Source organism: Moschus berezovskii, chromosome 25 (assembly GCF_049115385.1).
Source record: "Moschus berezovskii isolate FMDL1 chromosome 25, NW_MosBer_1.0, whole genome shotgun sequence".
Classification (NCBI taxonomy): Eukaryota; Metazoa; Chordata; class Mammalia; order Artiodactyla; family Moschidae; genus Moschus; species Moschus berezovskii.
Window position 1 is genome coordinate 12,341,923 of NC_142484.1, and position 18,502 is coordinate 12,360,424.

An 18,502-nucleotide genomic window follows, 5' to 3' on the forward strand; every position below is an offset into this window, starting at 1 on the left:
ACATTGCTAAACATTAGAGACATACAAATCTAACCTATAGCAAGGTATCACATCACGCAGGTAAGAATGGCCATTGCCAAACACTCTACAAACAAACTTTGGCCTCCTGAGGCAAAGAGCTGACTCATTGGAAAAGACCCTGATGCTGAAAGACTGAAGGCAGGAGGAAAAGGGGGTGACACAGGATGAGCTGGTTGGATGGCATCACCGACTCAATGGACATGAGTCTGAGCAAGCTCTGGGAGATGGTGAAGGACAGGGAAGCCTGGGGTGCTGCAGTCTATGGGGTTGCAGAGACTTGGCCAGGACTGTTGTTCAGTTGCTAAACAATAATTCAGGACTGAACAACACCTTTGAAGAGGCAGCAGAAAGGATCCCTTCTCTGTGAGGTTCCCCTTAACCTCACAAACCACTGTATAATAATTTGCAACCTTCACGCATATAATAATTTGCATTTCACCATATCCCATACTGAATTGTGTTATTAAACATTCACTTGGGACCCAAGAACTCATCTCCCCAGTTATCTGCAAGGTTTTTGAGGACTCTTCACCACTTCTATTTCTCCACACCAGCTATCACAGGGACTGAACAAAGATAATCAAACGATTTGATTGCTCAGGGTAAAGCTAGTGACAAATAACCCAAACCATAAAAATGATTTTGTTATATAGTATTATGAAATTTTAGAAATACTTCTATCTCTGTATTAATGTTTTATGCCTTGTATTCTGCAACTCCTGAGCTCAAGATTGGTTAGCTGAGCATTGGGGATGAGAGAAGGCCGTTGTGGAAGGTGGCGTGAATGTTAAAGTGTAACAGGCCATTGAAAAAAAACGCCCATTTGAGATTAAAACAAACTGGAATACTGAGTTTGCCTAAATGGTAGAAAGTGTTTGAAGAGTTCATTTAAACACTGCACCTCGCACTGAGTCTCGGAGGGGCATTAGCTGCAAGACCGCTCGCAGGTCCGCACCGCTAGGAATGATTGGTGAGCTAGCGCTCCGCCAGATCTCAGGGCCCAGACCGGTTCGCGCCGTGCAGTCACGGCGCCTCCTCACCACCAGGGGGCGCCATGCAGCGCCGAGCGGAGCCGGGGAGCGGATCGCACGGCGCTCTCCCCGCACGCCCCGCTCCGACTGACGTCGACCCGGAAGCAGTCGCCGGCGCCCAGCCGGCCGGCAGCCTTAACAGCAGCTGGGCTGCGGAGTTTAGGTGCCCGGCTTCCCCAGCAAGGCCAGGGCCCCTCCGAGGCGGCGAGGGAGGCTCCGCCGCGTTCCCTGGCGCCGGGGCTCAGCCAGGCGGTGCGCGAGCCGGTTGCGGGCACCTCGATGGTGGACTCACTAAATATGCGGTGGGCCCACGGCCCTGCCCGGTCTCCGAAGCCCCAGTTCGCCGACCGCGCACCATGAAGGTCGCAGGGTCTTGCTCGAGGGCGGCGTCCCGGCCGGACGAGGCTGCGGCGAGGCCGAGCCTCCGAGCCCCCCGTGTCGCCGGGCCTTGCCTGTAGGACGTCCGGGCCCGCGACCCGGCTCAGGCCTGACCGGCACCCGGCTCTTGTGTCCGCGCCACATTCGGCGCCCCCACCCCTGGCTTTGACGTGAGAGGGGGGCTCTGGTCCGGGGAGCCCCTGCCCGCCCGCCATGAAGACAGAGACGGAGGTCCTGGCGCCGGAGCGCCCGGCCGGGCCCGGCGTCAGTCACCTGCTGAGTAGCCGGAAGCTGGTGGCCCTGGGGGCCGTGCTCGGCTGGCTCCTGGTCATCCACCTCCTGGTCAACGTGTGGCTTCTGTGCCTTCTGTCTGCGTTGCTGCTGGTGCTGGGAGGATGGCTGGGCTCTGACGCCATCGTGGGGGCTTCAGGGCGGCTGCATCTGGAGCGCTTCATCCCAATGGCAGTCTGCCCCCCAAACCCCGAGGCCGAGAGGCAGCTGGAACAGGAGATCGACCGCACCATCCGGATGATCATGCGGGACTTCGTGTCGTCCTGGTACCGCACGGTGAGCCAGGAGCCAGCCTTCGAGGAGGAGATGGAGGCAGCCATGCGAGGGCTGGTCCAGGAGCTCCGGAGGAGGATGGCCAGGGTGGACAGCCATGCTCTTGCCCAGAGGGTTCTGACTCTCTGCGGTTGTCACCTGCAGAGCTATATTCAGGCGAAGGAGGCCGCAGGGAAACAAAGTGGCCCAGGGGAGCCCTCCCAGCTCTGGGAGGCTTACTGCCAGGCCAGCGCTCCACACCCTGCAGTGCAGAGCCCCGGCGCTGAGGTCACCTACACACGTGGCATCGTGAACCTGTTGCTTCAAGGACTAGTGCCTAAGCCGCACTTGGAGACCCGCACGGGCAGGCACATAGTGGTGGAACTCATTACTTGCAATGTCATCTTACCGCTGATCAGCAAGCTCTCGGATCCAGACTGGATCCACCTTGTACTCGTGGGCATCTTCTCCAAAGCCAGAACTAACCCAGCAGGAGTGGCTAATCCACTCTGCACGGCCAGTGCCCCAGAACAGCCTTCAGTGCCCACATCTCTGCCACTGATTGTTGAGGTCCAGGGTCTCGCAGAAGCCCCTTCTCCAGCAGCAACCCCAATGCTCTTAAGCTGTAGTGAGCCAGATGGGCCTTCACACCCCTCCCCAGAAGTTGAAGAAGGTCATGAAGCGCTGGAGGGAGATCTGGGGGGAGTGCTCGAGGAGAGAAAAGTCGGAAACAGCTCTTCTCATTTCCTGCAGCCTTTGTTCTTGTCTGAAGATGCAGAGCTGGAGTCCCCGTTGTCTGAACTGGGCAAAGAAACCATCATGCTCATGACCCCAGGCCCCTTCCTCTCTGCCAGGATTCAGGATGCCCTGTGTGCCCTCGGGGGCTCCCAGCCTCTGGAGCCTAAGGATGGCAAGGGACCAGAAGGAATAGAAGGAGCAGAAGCTGAGGAGGGTCCAGGAACAGAAACAGAGCCGGGCCTGCTTGCCTCCATGCTGAATTCCTGCCCAGAGATCCAGATTGACACTGCGGACAAGGAGGGAGAGCAGGGAAATGGCGCCTCTCTCACAACTTTGCTGCCCAGTCCAGAGAGGATATGCCCCCCACGCCCCTCATGTTTAGAGAAGGATCTCACCAGTGGTGGGAGCTCCCTGGACTCCAGTCTGCCACAGGTCCTGCTCTCCTCCTCTCCACCTGGACCCCTCAGCTCAGCCACCTTCAACTTTGAGTCCCTGGGCAGTCCAGATGGCCCCGTGGTCATCCAGAACCTTCGCATCACTGGCACCATTACTGCTCGAGAGCACAGTGGCACCGGTTTCCACCCATACACGCTCTACACGGTGAAGGTAACAGATGTAGTGCGCGGCCACCACTCTGGTCTGGGAATGGATTTGGAAAGCAGTCAGTGAAGCCAGTGTCTTGAGGGAGGAAGTCTGCTCTTACTTAGTTTGCTTTTTTCAACCAGTATCAGTATGGAGGGTTTGAAGCTCATGAGTGAAGCAGAGTAGGCTTCCATGACATTCTCACAGACTGTCCTAGAATCTCAGGGCTATCATTGTGCTGGGAATCATATTTTTCCAATGGATACAGCCCAGAAATCCTTCCCAGACTTCTTCCTTGCTAATTTCTTTTTTAAGTACTAATACCCTTTATTCTTTGTTTTAGAAAGGAAGGTTGTTTACCTGTATATACCTCAAAAGGTGGCGAGTCCCTCTCCCTGGAGATGTGTGGTAGTAGGAACTGCTCGGCAGAAGTGATAGGAAGGGGTGCCTATGTCAGGTGGCTGGTTTGATTCAAGCAGCAGCTCCCTAAAGCTGATTTTGATAGAGTGAAAGTCGCTTAGTTGTGTCTGACTCTTTGCGACCCCATGCACTGTACAGTCCATGAAATTCTCCAGGCCAGAATACTGGAATGGGTAGCCTTTCCCTTCTCCAGGGGATCTTCCCAACCCAGGGATCGAACCCAGGTCTCCCACATTGCAGGCGGATTCTTTACCAGCTGAGCCACAAAGGAAGCCCAAGAATACTGGAGTGGGTAGCCTATCCCTTTCCAGCGGATCTTTCCAACCCAGGATCGAACTGGGATCTCTTGCATTGCAGGTGGATTCTTTACCAGCTGAGCTATCAGGTTTTGATATAGGCTGCCTCCAAGTTTCCCAGAGAGTTGTATTCTTAAAAAATAAGGAATCCTGGGACCCATTCTTGGGAAATTCTCATTCAGGATCCATTAGCACCTGTCAGAATCCATATTCTGACAGCAGGTTCTGCAGCCCAAGAGATTCTGAGGCCTAGCCAAGTTTGGAGACGTACTTGTATAGTGTCCCTTACGGAGCAGACTAGCCACAGAGAGCATAACTCCCAGGGGCTCCGGATGTGAGAGCCCTCACCTGAATTCCACATGCATCTCTTATCTAGGCCTCTCCTTCTCAGTACTGGCTTGAGGAACTGCTTTGTTCATTCCAGCTCACAGTGAACACCTCTGTCTACCTCTAGACAAGCTTTCAACACCAGCCTCACTCTTCCATTGCTTGCCCATAGGATACCTTAACCAAACAGGAACACCAACCTACTCCTGATGAGAGCAAGCACGTGTATCGTTCTCCCACAGCATTCGTTGTATCTTACACAGTCTCCCCGTGTAGGTATGAAGTTGCAGCTTTCATACCATTTGGGGCGTTCTCTCTGGGGGGACATTCCGCACTGCTGTCTTTTGCCACATGCCAGCCCTCCTCACATATGAAGACAGCTGACTGTGACCCCATAAAACATCTCCAGTCTTCACATGTCTTCTCATCATACAGACAGATGATCTTTCCTTGGGAAGAAAGATTCAGTGTCGTTCCAAGAACCCCAAGCAGAACAAAAACACGTGTTCCTTTAGTGTAGTCCAGGCAAACAAATGATTGTTGTTCCTCCGCTGTTTTGGATTATTTGTTCTTCCCTCAAGTAATGTAGATAATCACTGGTTTGAGGATAATGACAAGATGGTTATCTCCCCATAACATCCAGCCTCTTGATTTAGGGTCATCATTAGTGTCCTACCTTCTGTTTTATCCTCTGTCTTTGGGATTTGAAATTGGTTATAAGTAAACAGTGTTTGCAGGGAGAACTTTGAGCTGGAAGGAGGAGTGAAAGGCAGTAGAACTTTATTTCCCACCTTCTGGGCCACCTCTGTTGGGAAAGGCATCTCATTGTGTACTGCAGCCCCCCTGGGATTGAGCTATTCGTTAGAGCTTAGAGTAGCAGTCAGACCCGGGAGGCTAAGGGACAGAACAGGAACAGCGTGCTCCCTTGACCCTGCTGTACCCTTACTGTGTGCCAGTGAGCTGGCGCAGCCAACAGACGTTCTCTTGACAGTATGAGACGGCCCTCGACGGCGAGACCAGCGGCGGCCTGCAGCAGGTGGCTTTCCACACCGTGAACCGCCGCTACCGCGAGTTCCTGACCCTGCAGACCCGTCTGGAGGAGAAGTCGGATCTCCGAAAGCTCATCAAAAGTCAGGACTTCCCCAGCCCCGGAATGCCTGCTTGCTTTTCACATCCAGCCACCCTGATCTCAAAGGCTGGCCTGTTGTCTGTGAAGAGGGTGGTAAGGGAGAACGCGGCCTTGAGGGTCCCGTGCTCCCTCCGTTTGCTTTAGGTGTTTGGGGTTTTAGTGCTGAGCAGCACTCATGACATGCTTTCCGGGGTACTGCTTTCCCTCTGAATGCTTTGTTCTGGGGCCCCATCTAGTTTAAGCTTAAGAAAGAAACTTTAATATTTCTACCTGTGCCTGTGAGGAGTTAAACAGTTTCATAGACTGGTTGCTGTTAAATATTAAACTGTTATCCAGAAATCCTTGCCGCCTTTCCTTTAACAACAGGCTTCTTGGTATGCCGTTTGGTTCTCATAAGGCACAGGAACAATAAGAAAACATAAAAAATTTAATTCAAACCATAAAAGCTGGTGAGCAGCTACTCTGTTTTTCAAGAAAATGCCAAGTGAAAGTGGAAGTCGCTCAGTCATGTCTGACCCTGACTGTACAGTCCATGGAATTTTCAGGCCAGAATACTAGTGTGGGTAGCCTTTCCCTTCTCCAGGGGATCTTCCCAACCCAGGAATCAAAACCAGGTCTCCCGCATTGCAGGCGGATTATTTACCAGCTGAGCAACCAGGGAAGCCCATGATCACTCAAATAAACATTTTTAATAAGTTGTGGCATAAATCATAGATTTCAGTTACAGGTTTTCTGTCATAATAGCAGTAGTTAATACTGAAAATATACGCCCGGTTCTCTACTAAGCACGCTACACATAGTTGCTTGTTTAGTTCTTGTAGCAGTCTGCAAGGTGGATACTGTCGTTATCCTCATTCTACAGAAAAAAGCAAAGATGAAGCAGGTTGCCTAAGGCCATTATTACAGCAGAGACTGGAGCCAAAATTTAAACTTGGGCAGTTAGACTTCAGGGCTGTTATGCCTCACTACTCTAGTGGCCTCTTACACCTTAATAATACCATGAATAATGAAAATAGGCTGTCTGTATTATGTCCTTGGGTTATATCTCTAACTCCTGAAATAAAAAAAATCCCGTGGAGGGGAGGCCCCAGGGGAGAGACTCTGAAGGGATAAGGCCCAGGCCTTGGTACCCAGCTCCCACCCCAACCTTAGGTCACTTCTCAGCTCTGTTTGAAGGTGAGGGGAAAAATCCCCAGGAAATACATTTGGCATTTCTGTGTCTTATATATGTGATGGGTAATAAATGGAATAGTTCTTAGTAAATGTTAATCAACTTTTTTTTTTTAAAGATGTGAAGGGCCCTAAAAAGCTCTTTCCAGATCTTCCGTTTGGAAACATGGACAGTGATAGGGTGGAAGCCCGCAAGAGCCTCTTGGAATCGTTTCTAAAGGTCAGCATCCTCTGCTGTCACTGTAGCCACCAGACGCCCAAGCCAGGGTGGGGAGATCTGGGGACTGGAGTTTGTCTCTGAAGTCCCGCTTGCGTCTTTTCAGCAACTCTGTGCCATTCCTGAGATCGCTAACAGTGAGGAGATGCAGGAGTTCCTTGCTCTCAACACGGACGCTCGTATTGCCTTTGTCAAGAAGCCGTTTGTGGTCTCCAGAATAGACAAGGTATGAGCGGGCCTGCGTGCTCAGCCTTAGTTTCTCACAGGGAAGGGGGAAGCATGTTTGAAAGGTAAGGGAGCTGGGGGGAGGGAGAGCAGTACAGGGGGGTAACTGGAACACGGACTGGGCCTTTCAAGACCTTTACCAGTACTGGTGAGGTCATCATTGCTGGATGGCCATGAGCCTCAGTACTCCTGACACTGTGAGCGTGCACAGGTCTCCTGGTGGTGTCATGACGCTGTGATTCCAGGGGAAGGGTCCAAGGGTCGGTCCACGTCTCCACGGACAGGCCGGGGCAGGAAGGCCTCTTCTGGCGATGAAGGTCATTCCCAGCATTGGTCACTCAGATTGGAGCCCTTAGGCAGGACACCGAGCTGGATTTAGATTTGTGTAGTGCTCCTCTGCCGGAGAACAAGTTTCCAGATGGTATCTCGGAACCTTTGGAGACAGTAGCAGAGCATTTGAGCACCACGCTGGAGCCTATGAGCAGTGGTTGCTCACTGATTCTCGCGACTCCAGGACAGAAGTCTGAGGTTTGTGCTGATCAAAATGCATGTGTTGTAAGAGGTTAGAAAGCGCTGATTCTGGCAGAAGAGGGGGTCTCCCTCTTCCAATCTAGACTTTAGGGGATAAAATGATGTGGGACTTCAAGTGAGGGGTGTTGGGAGACATTCACTGCTGTGAGGAGAAGACCACAAACTAAGAAGGGATAAACAAGGCGAAACCTTGGAGTTCCTTGCAGGTTTGCTCACCCATGCTGATGTGTTCCTTCACTGATTTTTTTTTTTTTTTTTAAACCTTCACTGATTTTTTTCAACACCTGCCCCCTGGGCGCCCACTCAAAGCCACGCACTGTATTCACCGCTCATGGTACAAGAGTGAGCAGGTATCGACTCTCCCGGCAGACCACCACTCTGTGAGCCTGGAGAGCGACTGTATTTTCCCAGCTACGTTCTCCACATCCATGCAGTGCGCTGTGTTCTTTCCCCGAGTTGCTGTCCCCTGGTCTCTACTGTGGTCTTCCTTGACCATGTCAGCCTTGCCTTGGCTGTGCCGGCTGTGTTCCCCAAGGAGGACTAACACAGGATAAGACAAAGCGAGCAGCAGTGTTGATTAATAGCGAGAGTTACTAAAGGAAAAGTCAGTGTTTCCTTCCATCTCGTTGATATTTTAGGGTTTCATTTGTTCTTTCTCTTTAGCAAAAATCTGTATGTCATTTTCCCATTCTGAGAAATAGAGATAGTTCTTACTCTTCAGCAAAGATTGTTTTATTTCATTTGTACAAATAGAGAAGTTTGTATGAATTCCAGATCCTTAACTTTAACCTGAGTGGTTTTTGCCATTCTTTCTGTAGTTAAAGAAGAGGAATAGTTTGAACTAACTGGAAAACCAGTTTTATTGTTCTTTTTTTTTTTACTGTGAATTGCTCTGTGTATTTTTATATCATAAATATTTTTACACTATTCCTTATTTTGGTAATCTTTTTCACTTTTCCTTTTCTCTGTATCTTCTTACCTGTATCACTTCCCCTTTGTCACATCTTGGTGAAAGTATTATCAATTTGAAAACTAAAAATCATTCTTCTGTATGAAAAGAAAGAAATTGAAAGTGGAAAGCATTTCACCAGCCTGCAGAACTCCCAGATTTTTATTTGTCATGTTGTTTTTGCTTCTTTTCCCATGGAATCCATCGTTTGTCTTAACTCTGTGAGGAAGAAGATTTTCATGGCTGGGGAGGAAAGGGGAGAGAGTTGCCACTGAGTCATTAGCCGGTATCTGGCTGTGTGTGTGGATAAGGCTCTGCTAGACAGGTCAGCGGGCTGCTCGTCCAGGGTGCAGGAAGCACCTTGAGACAGCTGCTGCTGCTCGGTGGTGCCTGTCTAACCCCACGTCTCTGATGCCTGCAGATGGTGGTGAGTGCTATCGTGGACACGTTGAAGACAGCGTTCCCTCGCTCTGAGCCCCAGAGCCCTACAGAGGAGCTGAGTGAGGCCGAGACAGAAAATAAGCCCCAGCCAGAAGGCAAGAAGGCTTCCAAGTGAGACACCCTTCCCAATTCTCGGGGGATCCCCAGTTTTCAGTCAAAGCCCATCCCTGGTCTTAGGTCCTAGAATAGAGGGGAGGGGTCATCTGTACCTGTTTTTATGCAGAGTCAGACTGAGGGCCAAGCCCAAGGTCCCGCAGAGGTAGCCTGGCTTCATGTTGGTCTTGCCCTGGGAACCCAGGGCCCAAACTGACCGGGGAATGTTGACTAGAAGGAAAACTCTAGAATATGGATTTCCCCCCCGCCTTGGGAAATTGAAACGTTTCTTTTCTTTTAAGAATTAAGGGTTATCACTGATCTCTGTTTGTCATGGTTTCTGGCTCAGGAGTCGAGTACACTAGCAGTAAACAGGAACGGGCTAGAAGGGACCCCTTCAGGGGTTCACTGGTTATTGCTGCTGCTCCAGCCTGCACTGGCAGCTCTCACAGCCAGCAGGTGGAGAGGCAGGGCACCACGCTTACTTTCCCAGACACTTGCTGTATGTATCTGGCCCGTTACAGAGAGAGAGACCGTGCTGGTGGGAGGGAGGGGGTTGGAGAATGTTTATGTGTGTGTCTCGCTGTCTTTTTCTCTGTGTTCATGTCTTATGGGCTGGCAATAACCCTCACAATTCTTAGCCTTTTCTCCCCCCTCACTGGGCCTGTATTTTGAAGGGTAAACATGTTGCCTGTGCTTATAAGAATCCCATTTCTTGAAACATTGAGGTTAGCCCTTATGATTCCTTCTCTGGTTTTATCTGGAACACAAGGGGAATAATGGATGTGCAGAAAGGTGTGAAGAGCAGGGGCAACCTTGGTCTGTGGCACTTGTCTCTTTAACTTTCAACCAATTTTTAACGAGTGCACAGTATGTGCTAGCCGCTCTTCTGCCTGTGGGATACAACTGTGATGGACAGGTCCTTATTTTACATTAGCAAAGCCGTTTCACAGGCGCATTGTAAGCATAGCTCAGTGCACGAGTTGCCCTGTGTGTAAGAATATTTATTGTTTGGGGGATTTCAGAGTGAGGCGTCTCTTGGCAACTCTGACCACCATAAGCTTCCAAGAATAAGTGTGGACATGCCTGTTTTGAGGTATTAATACTTGTCAGCCCTTCGTATGGGGATCAGGACCGTGAATTACACTCTGTTTCTGCTGTTCGTTTCTGTACCAGATCCAGATTGAGGTTCTCATCCAGTAAAATTGCTCCAGCACTGAATATAACTGAGGCACACGGGAAGGTCCTCTACTGTCTCCAGGACAGCGGTGTGGTGAGATTCCCTAGAGAATTCTTGGGATCCTCAGTTAGGAGATCAGTCCTGCTGTTATAGGCAGTTGGGATGTTCTCCAGAATCAGAAAGGACTTTCGTGCCTTCCAGCCAACATCCGGATCTCTGGTTTTTATTCTAGGAGTGTTTTCTCAGACTGGTTTGGAATTCTATGAGTTCTGGGCTGGCTGGTTGGCTTCTTAAGGGTGGTGGGCTTCTCAAGGGTAGTGGGCTTGGGATAATAGATGATAGAATGAGAAAGCCAGCTCCTAGAAGGAAACACAACTTTTGTAGCGAACGAGACTACAGAGGCACTGTTCTCCTTGCAGTTTAGGTTAAAGCAAGCACCTTTTCCTTAGGTGATCGCGGGGTCAGTGGGGTCCTCTACTTGAGACACGTGCAGGGAAGTGATGGGAGCCACGGTGCCGCAGGTGCCCCCCACTCCATGCACCCTGCCTGTGACACAGCCCCCCCTCTCTGCTCAGGAGTCAGAGACCCTCTCCGTGTCTGGGATGGAATCCTTTATTGAAAAACAGGCAAAGTTACTAGAAGTGCAGCCAGCAGACGCTTCTGGAAGAGATTCTGAACAGACCGCTGAGAGGTGTGTGGATGGTCACGTGTCAGATGCTCCTGCTCCAGCCCAAGGCCTCAGCAGCAGTGATCCAGGTGAGTGACGGCGGGGACCCCGGCGTGTCTGCTGGCTTGTGACTGTTGGGTGGCTCTGTCAGGTGCTGGGGTGCAGAACGGCACAGTCCCAGGGCCGAGTGGATCAGAAGAACTCGGGGGCAGGGCGTCCGGTCCAGCCCGGTCCGTGCTTCTGTTGATAGCAGAGCCGTTACTTGCGTTGTTCCCCGCGTACACTGGCGTTGTCTCTGGATTACTCCCTCCATTCAGAAACTGCCTTCTGCTGTCTGTGGTGCCACTTTCTGGTCTCCTGTCTCTGTGGCCCCGCCTCTGTTCCTTCTGTCGGTCCCTCAGCCTTCCGGAGCTTCATTCTGCCCCTGCTCCGCGCCCTCGTCCTCTGAGCCTCTGTTGCCCGCTGTCAGCCCTAACGTGTGTGCTGGTGACGCCCCAGTCCCTGTGAGCCTCTGTTGCCCGCTGTCAGCCCTAACGTTCGTGCTGACCCCTCAGTCCCTGTGAGCGCCTCTGTTGACCGCTGTCAGCCCTAACGTGTGTGCTGCTGACCCCTCAGTCCCTGTGAGCGCCTCTGTTGCCCGCTGTCAGCCCTAACGTGTGTGCTGCTGACCCCTCAGTCCCTGTGAGCGCCTCTGTTGCCCGCTGTCAGCCCTAACGTGCGCTGCTGACCCTCAGTCCCTGTGAGCCTCTGTTGCCCGCTGTCAGCCCTAACGTGTGTGCTGGTGATGCCTCAGTCCCTGTGAGCGCCTCTGTTGACCGCTGTCAGCCCTAACGTGCGCTGCTGACCCTCAGTCCGTGTGAGCGCCTCTGTTGCCCGCTGTCAGCCCGAACGTGCGCTGGTGACCCTCAGTCCCTGTGAGCGCCTCTGTTGCCCGCTGTCAGCCCTAACGTGCGCTGCTGACCCCTCAGTCCTGGAGGTGTGCCTTCACTTGCCGACTGAACATCTCCACCCAGGCGTACTGTGTGCTCAGTCTCTCAGTCTTTGCAGCACCACGGACTGCAGCCTGCCGGGCTCCTCTGTCCGTGGGATTTCCCAGGCAGGAGTACTGGAGTGGGCTTGCCGTTTCCTACTCCAGAGGACTCTTCCTGACCCAGGGATTGAACCCGCATCTCGTGTGTCTCCTGCATCGGCAGTTGGATTCTTTACCACCAGTGCCTCCTGGGAAGCCCAGATGTCCTGCAGGGCAGCGGAGATAACAGCTGCACAAAATGGAATTTCTCTTTTCCTCTGGGTCTGTCCCTTCTGTTGTGTTTACTGCCGTGGCCAACAAGACTGCCTGGTTACCAGGGTAGAGCCGAGGGAGACGCGGTGAGGACACCACTCTGTGTAGGAGCGTTTGAGGCAGGGCAGTTGTGCCTCCCAGAGGTGCAGTGTTCTCTGCAGAGGGAGAATTAGGAAGCCTGGATGCTGATAGATTTGCTGTGCTAGAACTTAAAAGAACAAAGTCTTTCAAATCCCGCAAGACAAAGGCTTCCCTTGCAAATAAAAGATCACAAAATCCTGGGCCCAGAAGAGGAAAAAAGGCTGACTTCGCCATTGTTTCTCAGGCGCCCACAGTCAGTCCGCGCTGTGGACCTCAGCTCAACGCTGTGAAAAATGGAGTTTACAACCCCAGCTGTTCCCACACGTCTCACTGGTTAAGTAAACGTGTTTTGAGAGCAAAAGCATCGAGAGAACTATGAGAAAGTATAGATAAGAAGGGATGGGTAAGATGAGATAATTCTCGCCCAAATCAAGTCTTTAAACATTGTGCATTATCTCTCTAAAGGGATCATTTATTCCTGTGCCATTCCTTTAGCCCTGAGAGACCCCACGTGCCCACATGATAGATAATTCACCGCTTGGACCGAGAGGACCTGGGGCCCTGTTGCTTTCACTTCTATTGCTGGGCTACTTGTCACCACACGGTGGCAGCTCTGCACGTTTGCATGCTAAGTCTCTTCAGTGGTGTCTGACTCTGCAGCCACATGGACTGCAGCCCGCCAGGCTCCTCTGGCCATGGGATCCTCCAGGCAGGAATACTGGAGTGGGTTGCTGTGCAGCTCTAGGTAAATGCTAAACCTGCGAAGAGAAGAGAATTGAAGAGGGAGATTGAGGAATGCTATTTTTCCAAGAAACTGAATATCACATTTTGAGCAAATAACCAGAAAGCAGACACATCAGCTCCTATGCCCCCATGAAGTACAGAAAAAAAGGAGAATACATACCGGATGGGATTAAGAAGAAAGTAAGATTCAGTTCCAGCACATTTATCTGAGTTTGACATCATTCACATTCTATAAGAACCCTTAAGTGAGCAGTGCTTGGGCACGCTTGCACAGAGAAAACCCGCTGGTCCTAGCCTAATACAGTTACTGTTGATGATTAATTATAACTTGTATCACATCTGCAGTACCAGATAGAAGAGGATTTTTTCAGGAACATTCTGTAGTTCTGGGGCAGTCTCCTGGAAGGCAAGTCAGAGGTGATGGGGGACCCCATGAACAGAGTTAGAGAACAGACGCTTCCATCCGTAAAATACATCTGTTTAAGAAAGTTCTGCTTAGCGTTGGTATGAGCATGTTTGTGGCCCTTGCCGTCTTTGAAACAGGAAAGAAATGAGTAGTTATCATGGCTTTTTACCAAAAGTGCAGTGTTCTTCCCAGAACCACACGTCATCTCACGATCAGACTGAGGCTTCCTGGACGCTAACCCTCAGCTCTGTGTAGTGGAGTTGCTTTCAAAGCCACTTGCTTACGGAAAACCGTCCCCACATCTGCTGCCCCGCACGTTTCCCTGCTGCCCTGCGGGAGCGAGTAGATGGAAGGGAAAGGAACCGGGCCTTGCCAGTTCCAATTAGTCACCAGTTGGGAGCACTTCCTTGGAACAAAATGTGTTCAGCTGCCTCGGGAAAATACACAAGAAACAGAAGGAAAGTAGGCAAAAGAGTTATATATAAAATCTATAGATAAAAAATTACTCAGTGACTTGCTGCTGCTGCTAAGTCGCTTCAGTCATGTCCGACTCTGTGACTTAGGAACATAAATTGTGAAGAAAGACAGAACCTACCACTGAACTTTGTAGAGATGCAGTAAACATCTCTTGACTTGAATACAGATAGATTACACAAATGTGAGATGATTAACATAAAGGTGGAGCAGACCCAGGGCCCTGAAATGTGTCCTTGAGTGCGGGTCTCTTCCAGGTTACTCCAGATTCCTTTTCATCCCCAGGAACAGAGACCGAGTTGGCTGACACAGCCCTGGACCTGCTTGTCTTGCTGCTCATGGAACAGTGGCGATGGCTGTGTACAGAGAGTGTGCAGAAAGTTCTTCATCTTGTCTTCGGGACCCTAATCCAGAGGTAGGCCTGCTGGGTGTCCCTTCAGGTTAGAGTCTCAGGTTGGACAGAGGTTGGAGGTGGTTCCTGATTTCTGCCCTAGAGAGGGAAAGTGTAGAGTCCAGGAGACCTGCAGTCAGAAACGAAGAGAAAACCTCTGTCCAGGGCTGCGGGGTGACGAGCGCTGCAGAGCATCACGTGGTTGCAGGACCGCCGGCATCATCCCCTGATTCAGGCGCTGCCTCGGCTGAGCTCCTCCTCCGCTGGGGTCCATTCTCCCCCAGTTTACCCCCAGGCCCTGTACCTCTCGCCTTGATACAGTGGACGTGTCTCTTCACCAACAGTTTACAGTCTGTGACTACCAACAGCGAGGAAGGAAAGAGAAAAGCATCGCGCGCTCTCCTAGTAAAGATTAGTTTCTCCAGAAGGGGTGGACATAGTCACAGCTGAAGAAGCACTGACACGTGGTGGTGGGGAGTAGGATACTGAGATTTAAAACTTGGGTTGTATAATTCCAGCACCAGTTGAATTTCCTGAAAAACTTGTATGCAGGTGGAGTTTCTAGTGCTGGCTTTCTAACCGTGAAACTGATGCAAGCTTTGCTCAACTGAAGGAGTCCAGGGACCCTGTCTCTGAACCAGACAGACACACACAGCGCTTGAGCTGTGGCCGCTCATGCTTTGACCTCTCCCGTGTGAGACATCCTGGCAGATCCCAAAGTCGGGAGCCAAATCCTGAACCCTTCTGTTAGCGTGTGACTCATGCTAATAGGTCACTCCGAAACTAACAGTTTTATTAAAAAAAAAAAGAATTATGTATCTGTTCTACAATAAGGAGGATATCCATTAACATTAACTTTCATACTGGGTAACTGTCTTGGTCATTTTCCTTTATTCATTGAGAAAATATTAAGGTCTGATCAGTAGTGAACAAAACAGATACGGTCCCTCCTTGCACGTATTTTATGGTTTAGTGAGGGTGAGAACTGAGGGCCTTATCCATGTTCACCAAGTGAGTACTTGGTGGAGGTGCACGTCTCCCCGGGTGTTCCACAGCCCACACTCTTATCCACTGCAGCATACTACTACTCTGCTGTGTGTCATCTCTCTGAGCTTTGGAATCATTGTGGTGTCTGTCTGCAGGTGTCTGGGTGCATAGAAAGTGTTCCAGTAAATGTTAGGTCTTCGTACTTGCGATTCAGAAAAATGGAAGGATAAGAAGTGTATTCTGTGTCTGATTCCTCCAGCTTGTGGCCCCAAGTTCCCTCCGCATTCAGGGTGCCCCACCCAGGTCAGTCTCCAGCTGCAGCTCGCACCACTCCTATTACCCTGTGTTCTCTGAACCGCACAGAACCCGTTCTTCTCAGCAGTATGACCTTGTGAGGCCTTCCCGGGTGACTTTGTGCCCAAGACCAGAGCGTCCGTGTGTCTGACAGCAGGAGACAGCCCCCAGGCCCCCTGCAGCACAGGTTCTGTCCCAGGGCGGCAGTGTTCTCCAGGCACTCCTGCTTCCCCGCATGCAGAGCTCCTGGAGTCAGGGCTGCCCTTCCTCATGAGAAGAGCCTGGAGTCAGGCTCAGTTCCTCCCCTCTCCACCCCCAAACCCTGACAGATCCACGGGAACCACACCTCGGGTTAGCTGGGTGGATGGCTGTCTGGTGAATGTAACTTATGCCCTAAACAACATCAGAGAGAGAGTTTATGGCTGAATCCCCCTTGATCTGCTTCTCTTTTCACTTAAAAAAATGGATGACACGTTTTTTGTTGTTAAAGGGAAAAATTTTTTAATGTTTTAGTCTATTTGAATGAAGGCAAAGTGAGGATTGCAGAAGAACAGAGTTTTGTGTCTAGGTACTTCTGGACAGTTCTTCATGACTGTGGTCTGTTAACCTTTGTTCACCCTAGATGTTTTCAGGTGATGACATTTTGTACTTGTTGACTTGCCTCATATCTCTTCCTGTCAGAACTTTATTCTTAAGACCATTTAGTTTTGTATGAGCTGCAGCAGAGATAGGAACCCAGCTGTTGACACCTTCCTTGCTCTTGGCCTCTACAAACTAGAGTTAAATGAAGAACCTCATCTTCTCTGTTCACTGCCTTTCATCTTCTCTATAAAGCATTATTCCCAGCTTTTTTGATACACTTGACCTTCTTCTCAAGTATCTCTTGCTGGGTCACATTGTTCTTGAAGCTTCCTTAAGACAGCAGTCAGGAGGTCATGGAGAAGGAATCTCTCCCAGCGCTCCCTCCAGAGGCTCAGAGGACTTGATGCCTATGGCCCGTGGTCTCTACCAGCAAGTTCTGAGTGCCAGCTCCCCAAGGAAGAGACAGGGCTTATTTCAGGTTCAGAGGGTAGACGTCGATGGTCTTACTAGCTTCAGGATCCACCATCCAGCCAACATCTGTGGAGAGCTGACTTTATGCAGACATTGCGCCAACATCATTTAATCCCGTCAGAAGCCCTGTGAAAGAGGTCTTTATAATCCCTACTTTAAAGGTGAGGCAGCAAAGGCTTGCAAAGAATCATGATTGTTTGGTCAAGATCACAGAGCTAGTAAGTATGTATAGGCAGTTCGAACCCAGGTTTGTCTGATGTTCAGCTTCAGGATCAGATGTTTGCCCTATGACTTGAGAAGATAAAAGCCAGCCCCCAAGTCTTTGACTCAGAGCAGTCCATATTCCCCAGGAGGAGACTGGCAGTCAGTGTGTAAAATGAAAACTGCATTTGAATGTGCGTCCACTCACGTACGACGCAGAGTCCTCTGCGGCACCTAAAGCCAGTCTGTGTCCCCTGTCCCCTGGACAGCTTGCATTTTTATTTTTAAAGAGGCCAGCGCAGTGCTGCATTCCTGGGCTCTCTTTGCTTCGGTAAGCACATACTCTGGAATGTGATACCTCCCCAAAGCTGCAGCACCCCTTCCACCTGTCCTCACTACCCCCAGAGAGGTGTGGTTGGTCCCCGCTGGGTCAGGGTGGACCTCTCCCAGGCTGTCCCCAGGACTGAGGCCCAGGAGGCAGCATAGTTGCTCTCTGTTTGAAACCGCACGCCGCTAAGCTGCATCCATCTGCAGAGCACCTGGATTCTCTAAGTTCTAAAGAGGAGAGTCGATGTTGATGCCACGAGTACCTGCCGCCACTTTCCTGGTTGACCTGGATACACTGTCATCTTGGACGGCGTCTAGAGTTAGATGCTTCTCCTTTTAAAAATGTCATCATTGTCCAGCCTCCAGCATTGTCATCTCCAAGAAGACAAGTTCATTTCTTCTGCTTCCAACTTTCTGTATTCTCCCTGATCCCTCTAAAGATCCATAGACATAACTGCCTAGGACGCCAGAGACTGCTCCCAGGTCCAAAGCATGCATGCTGTCACTTTTTCCCTCTCTTGCACATATTTAGTCTCCACGCCACCCTCCCCCCACGCCCCCGCCCAATCCCTCTGTCCCTGGCCTGCGAGGGAAAAGAGTAAATTCAACCTCATGACCCCTCCTTCCAAGCCAAGGTTGGAAGAGTTTGAGCCAACTGCGTAAATCTCCCTTGATTGTTGATACTGTGGAGAGAGTGGGGGAAGGGAGCTGGGGAGAAGTTAGATGCCCAAAAAAGGCATTGTTAAGTCAAAGGCAAGTCTGCACGCATGCGCGCCTGACCTCGTGTGTCAGCTTCTGTGCTGGGAACATCCAATTATGTAAGAGGGAGTGCTCCTTATTTGGAGTTAGAGTCAAAAGGAGGGGAGAGGGGTGGGGGAGCAGTCTAAGCCAAGGCGTGAATCTAGCTTATGCAGACCACTCATTCAGAAAGCAGGAGAAGCTGACAGTGTCTCTGAGTGCGTCAGACTCGGGTTTAGGGCCTGGAACACTCAGACACTGGCTGGGTGGGAGGGAGAGAGAGAGGAGACACAACTGTGCTCCATTGACAGGAGAAGGTGTGGGGCAGGAGCATCCAGCCACGGTCAAGGGTGAGATTATTCTGGAGCCCTGATGTAGAGCGAAGGAATGAGAAGAAGCTGGCCCAGATCCCCGCCTGGGTGCCCAGAGCAAAGCCACGATAAAAATATGAGCCAGGCTAGCAGGAGAGTACACGAGTGCCACCTCCCGTGGCCCTGCCCTCGCCATGGCCCCAGAGGTGGCAGCAGACACATTCCTGGTGTCTGTGTCTGCGTCAGGGTTTCTTAAAGAGTGTGATTGAATGAGT

The 18,502-nt window shown here is 50.9% G+C and overlaps 1 protein-coding gene across 4 annotated transcripts in view; it reads left to right on the plus strand.

The window, feature by feature from the left end:
- Positions 1–1,156: 1,156 nt before the first annotated feature.
- The window catches only part of SNX19 (sorting nexin 19), a 32,668-nt gene continuing 15,322 nt past the window's right edge, over positions 1,157–18,502 (plus strand). For 3 of the 4 annotated variants that reach the window (XM_055415849.2, XM_088832484.1, XM_088832482.1), the window contains exons 1-8: positions 1,157–3,317; positions 5,328–5,466; positions 6,755–6,855; positions 6,959–7,078; positions 8,979–9,109; positions 10,268–10,364; positions 10,847–11,027; positions 14,211–14,340. In XM_055415849.2, coding sequence (XP_055271824.2) covers positions 1,644–3,317; positions 5,328–5,466; positions 6,755–6,855; positions 6,959–7,078; positions 8,979–9,109; positions 10,268–10,364; positions 10,847–11,027; positions 14,211–14,340 — 2,573 coding nt within the window. In that variant the 5' untranslated portion in view covers positions 1,157–1,643. Of the gene's footprint in view, positions 3,318–5,327; positions 5,467–6,754; positions 6,856–6,958; positions 7,079–8,978; positions 9,110–10,267; positions 10,365–10,846; positions 11,028–14,210; positions 14,341–14,481; positions 15,085–18,502 lie in introns of those variants that run through there. The other variant, XM_088832483.1, reaches the window with a different exon arrangement.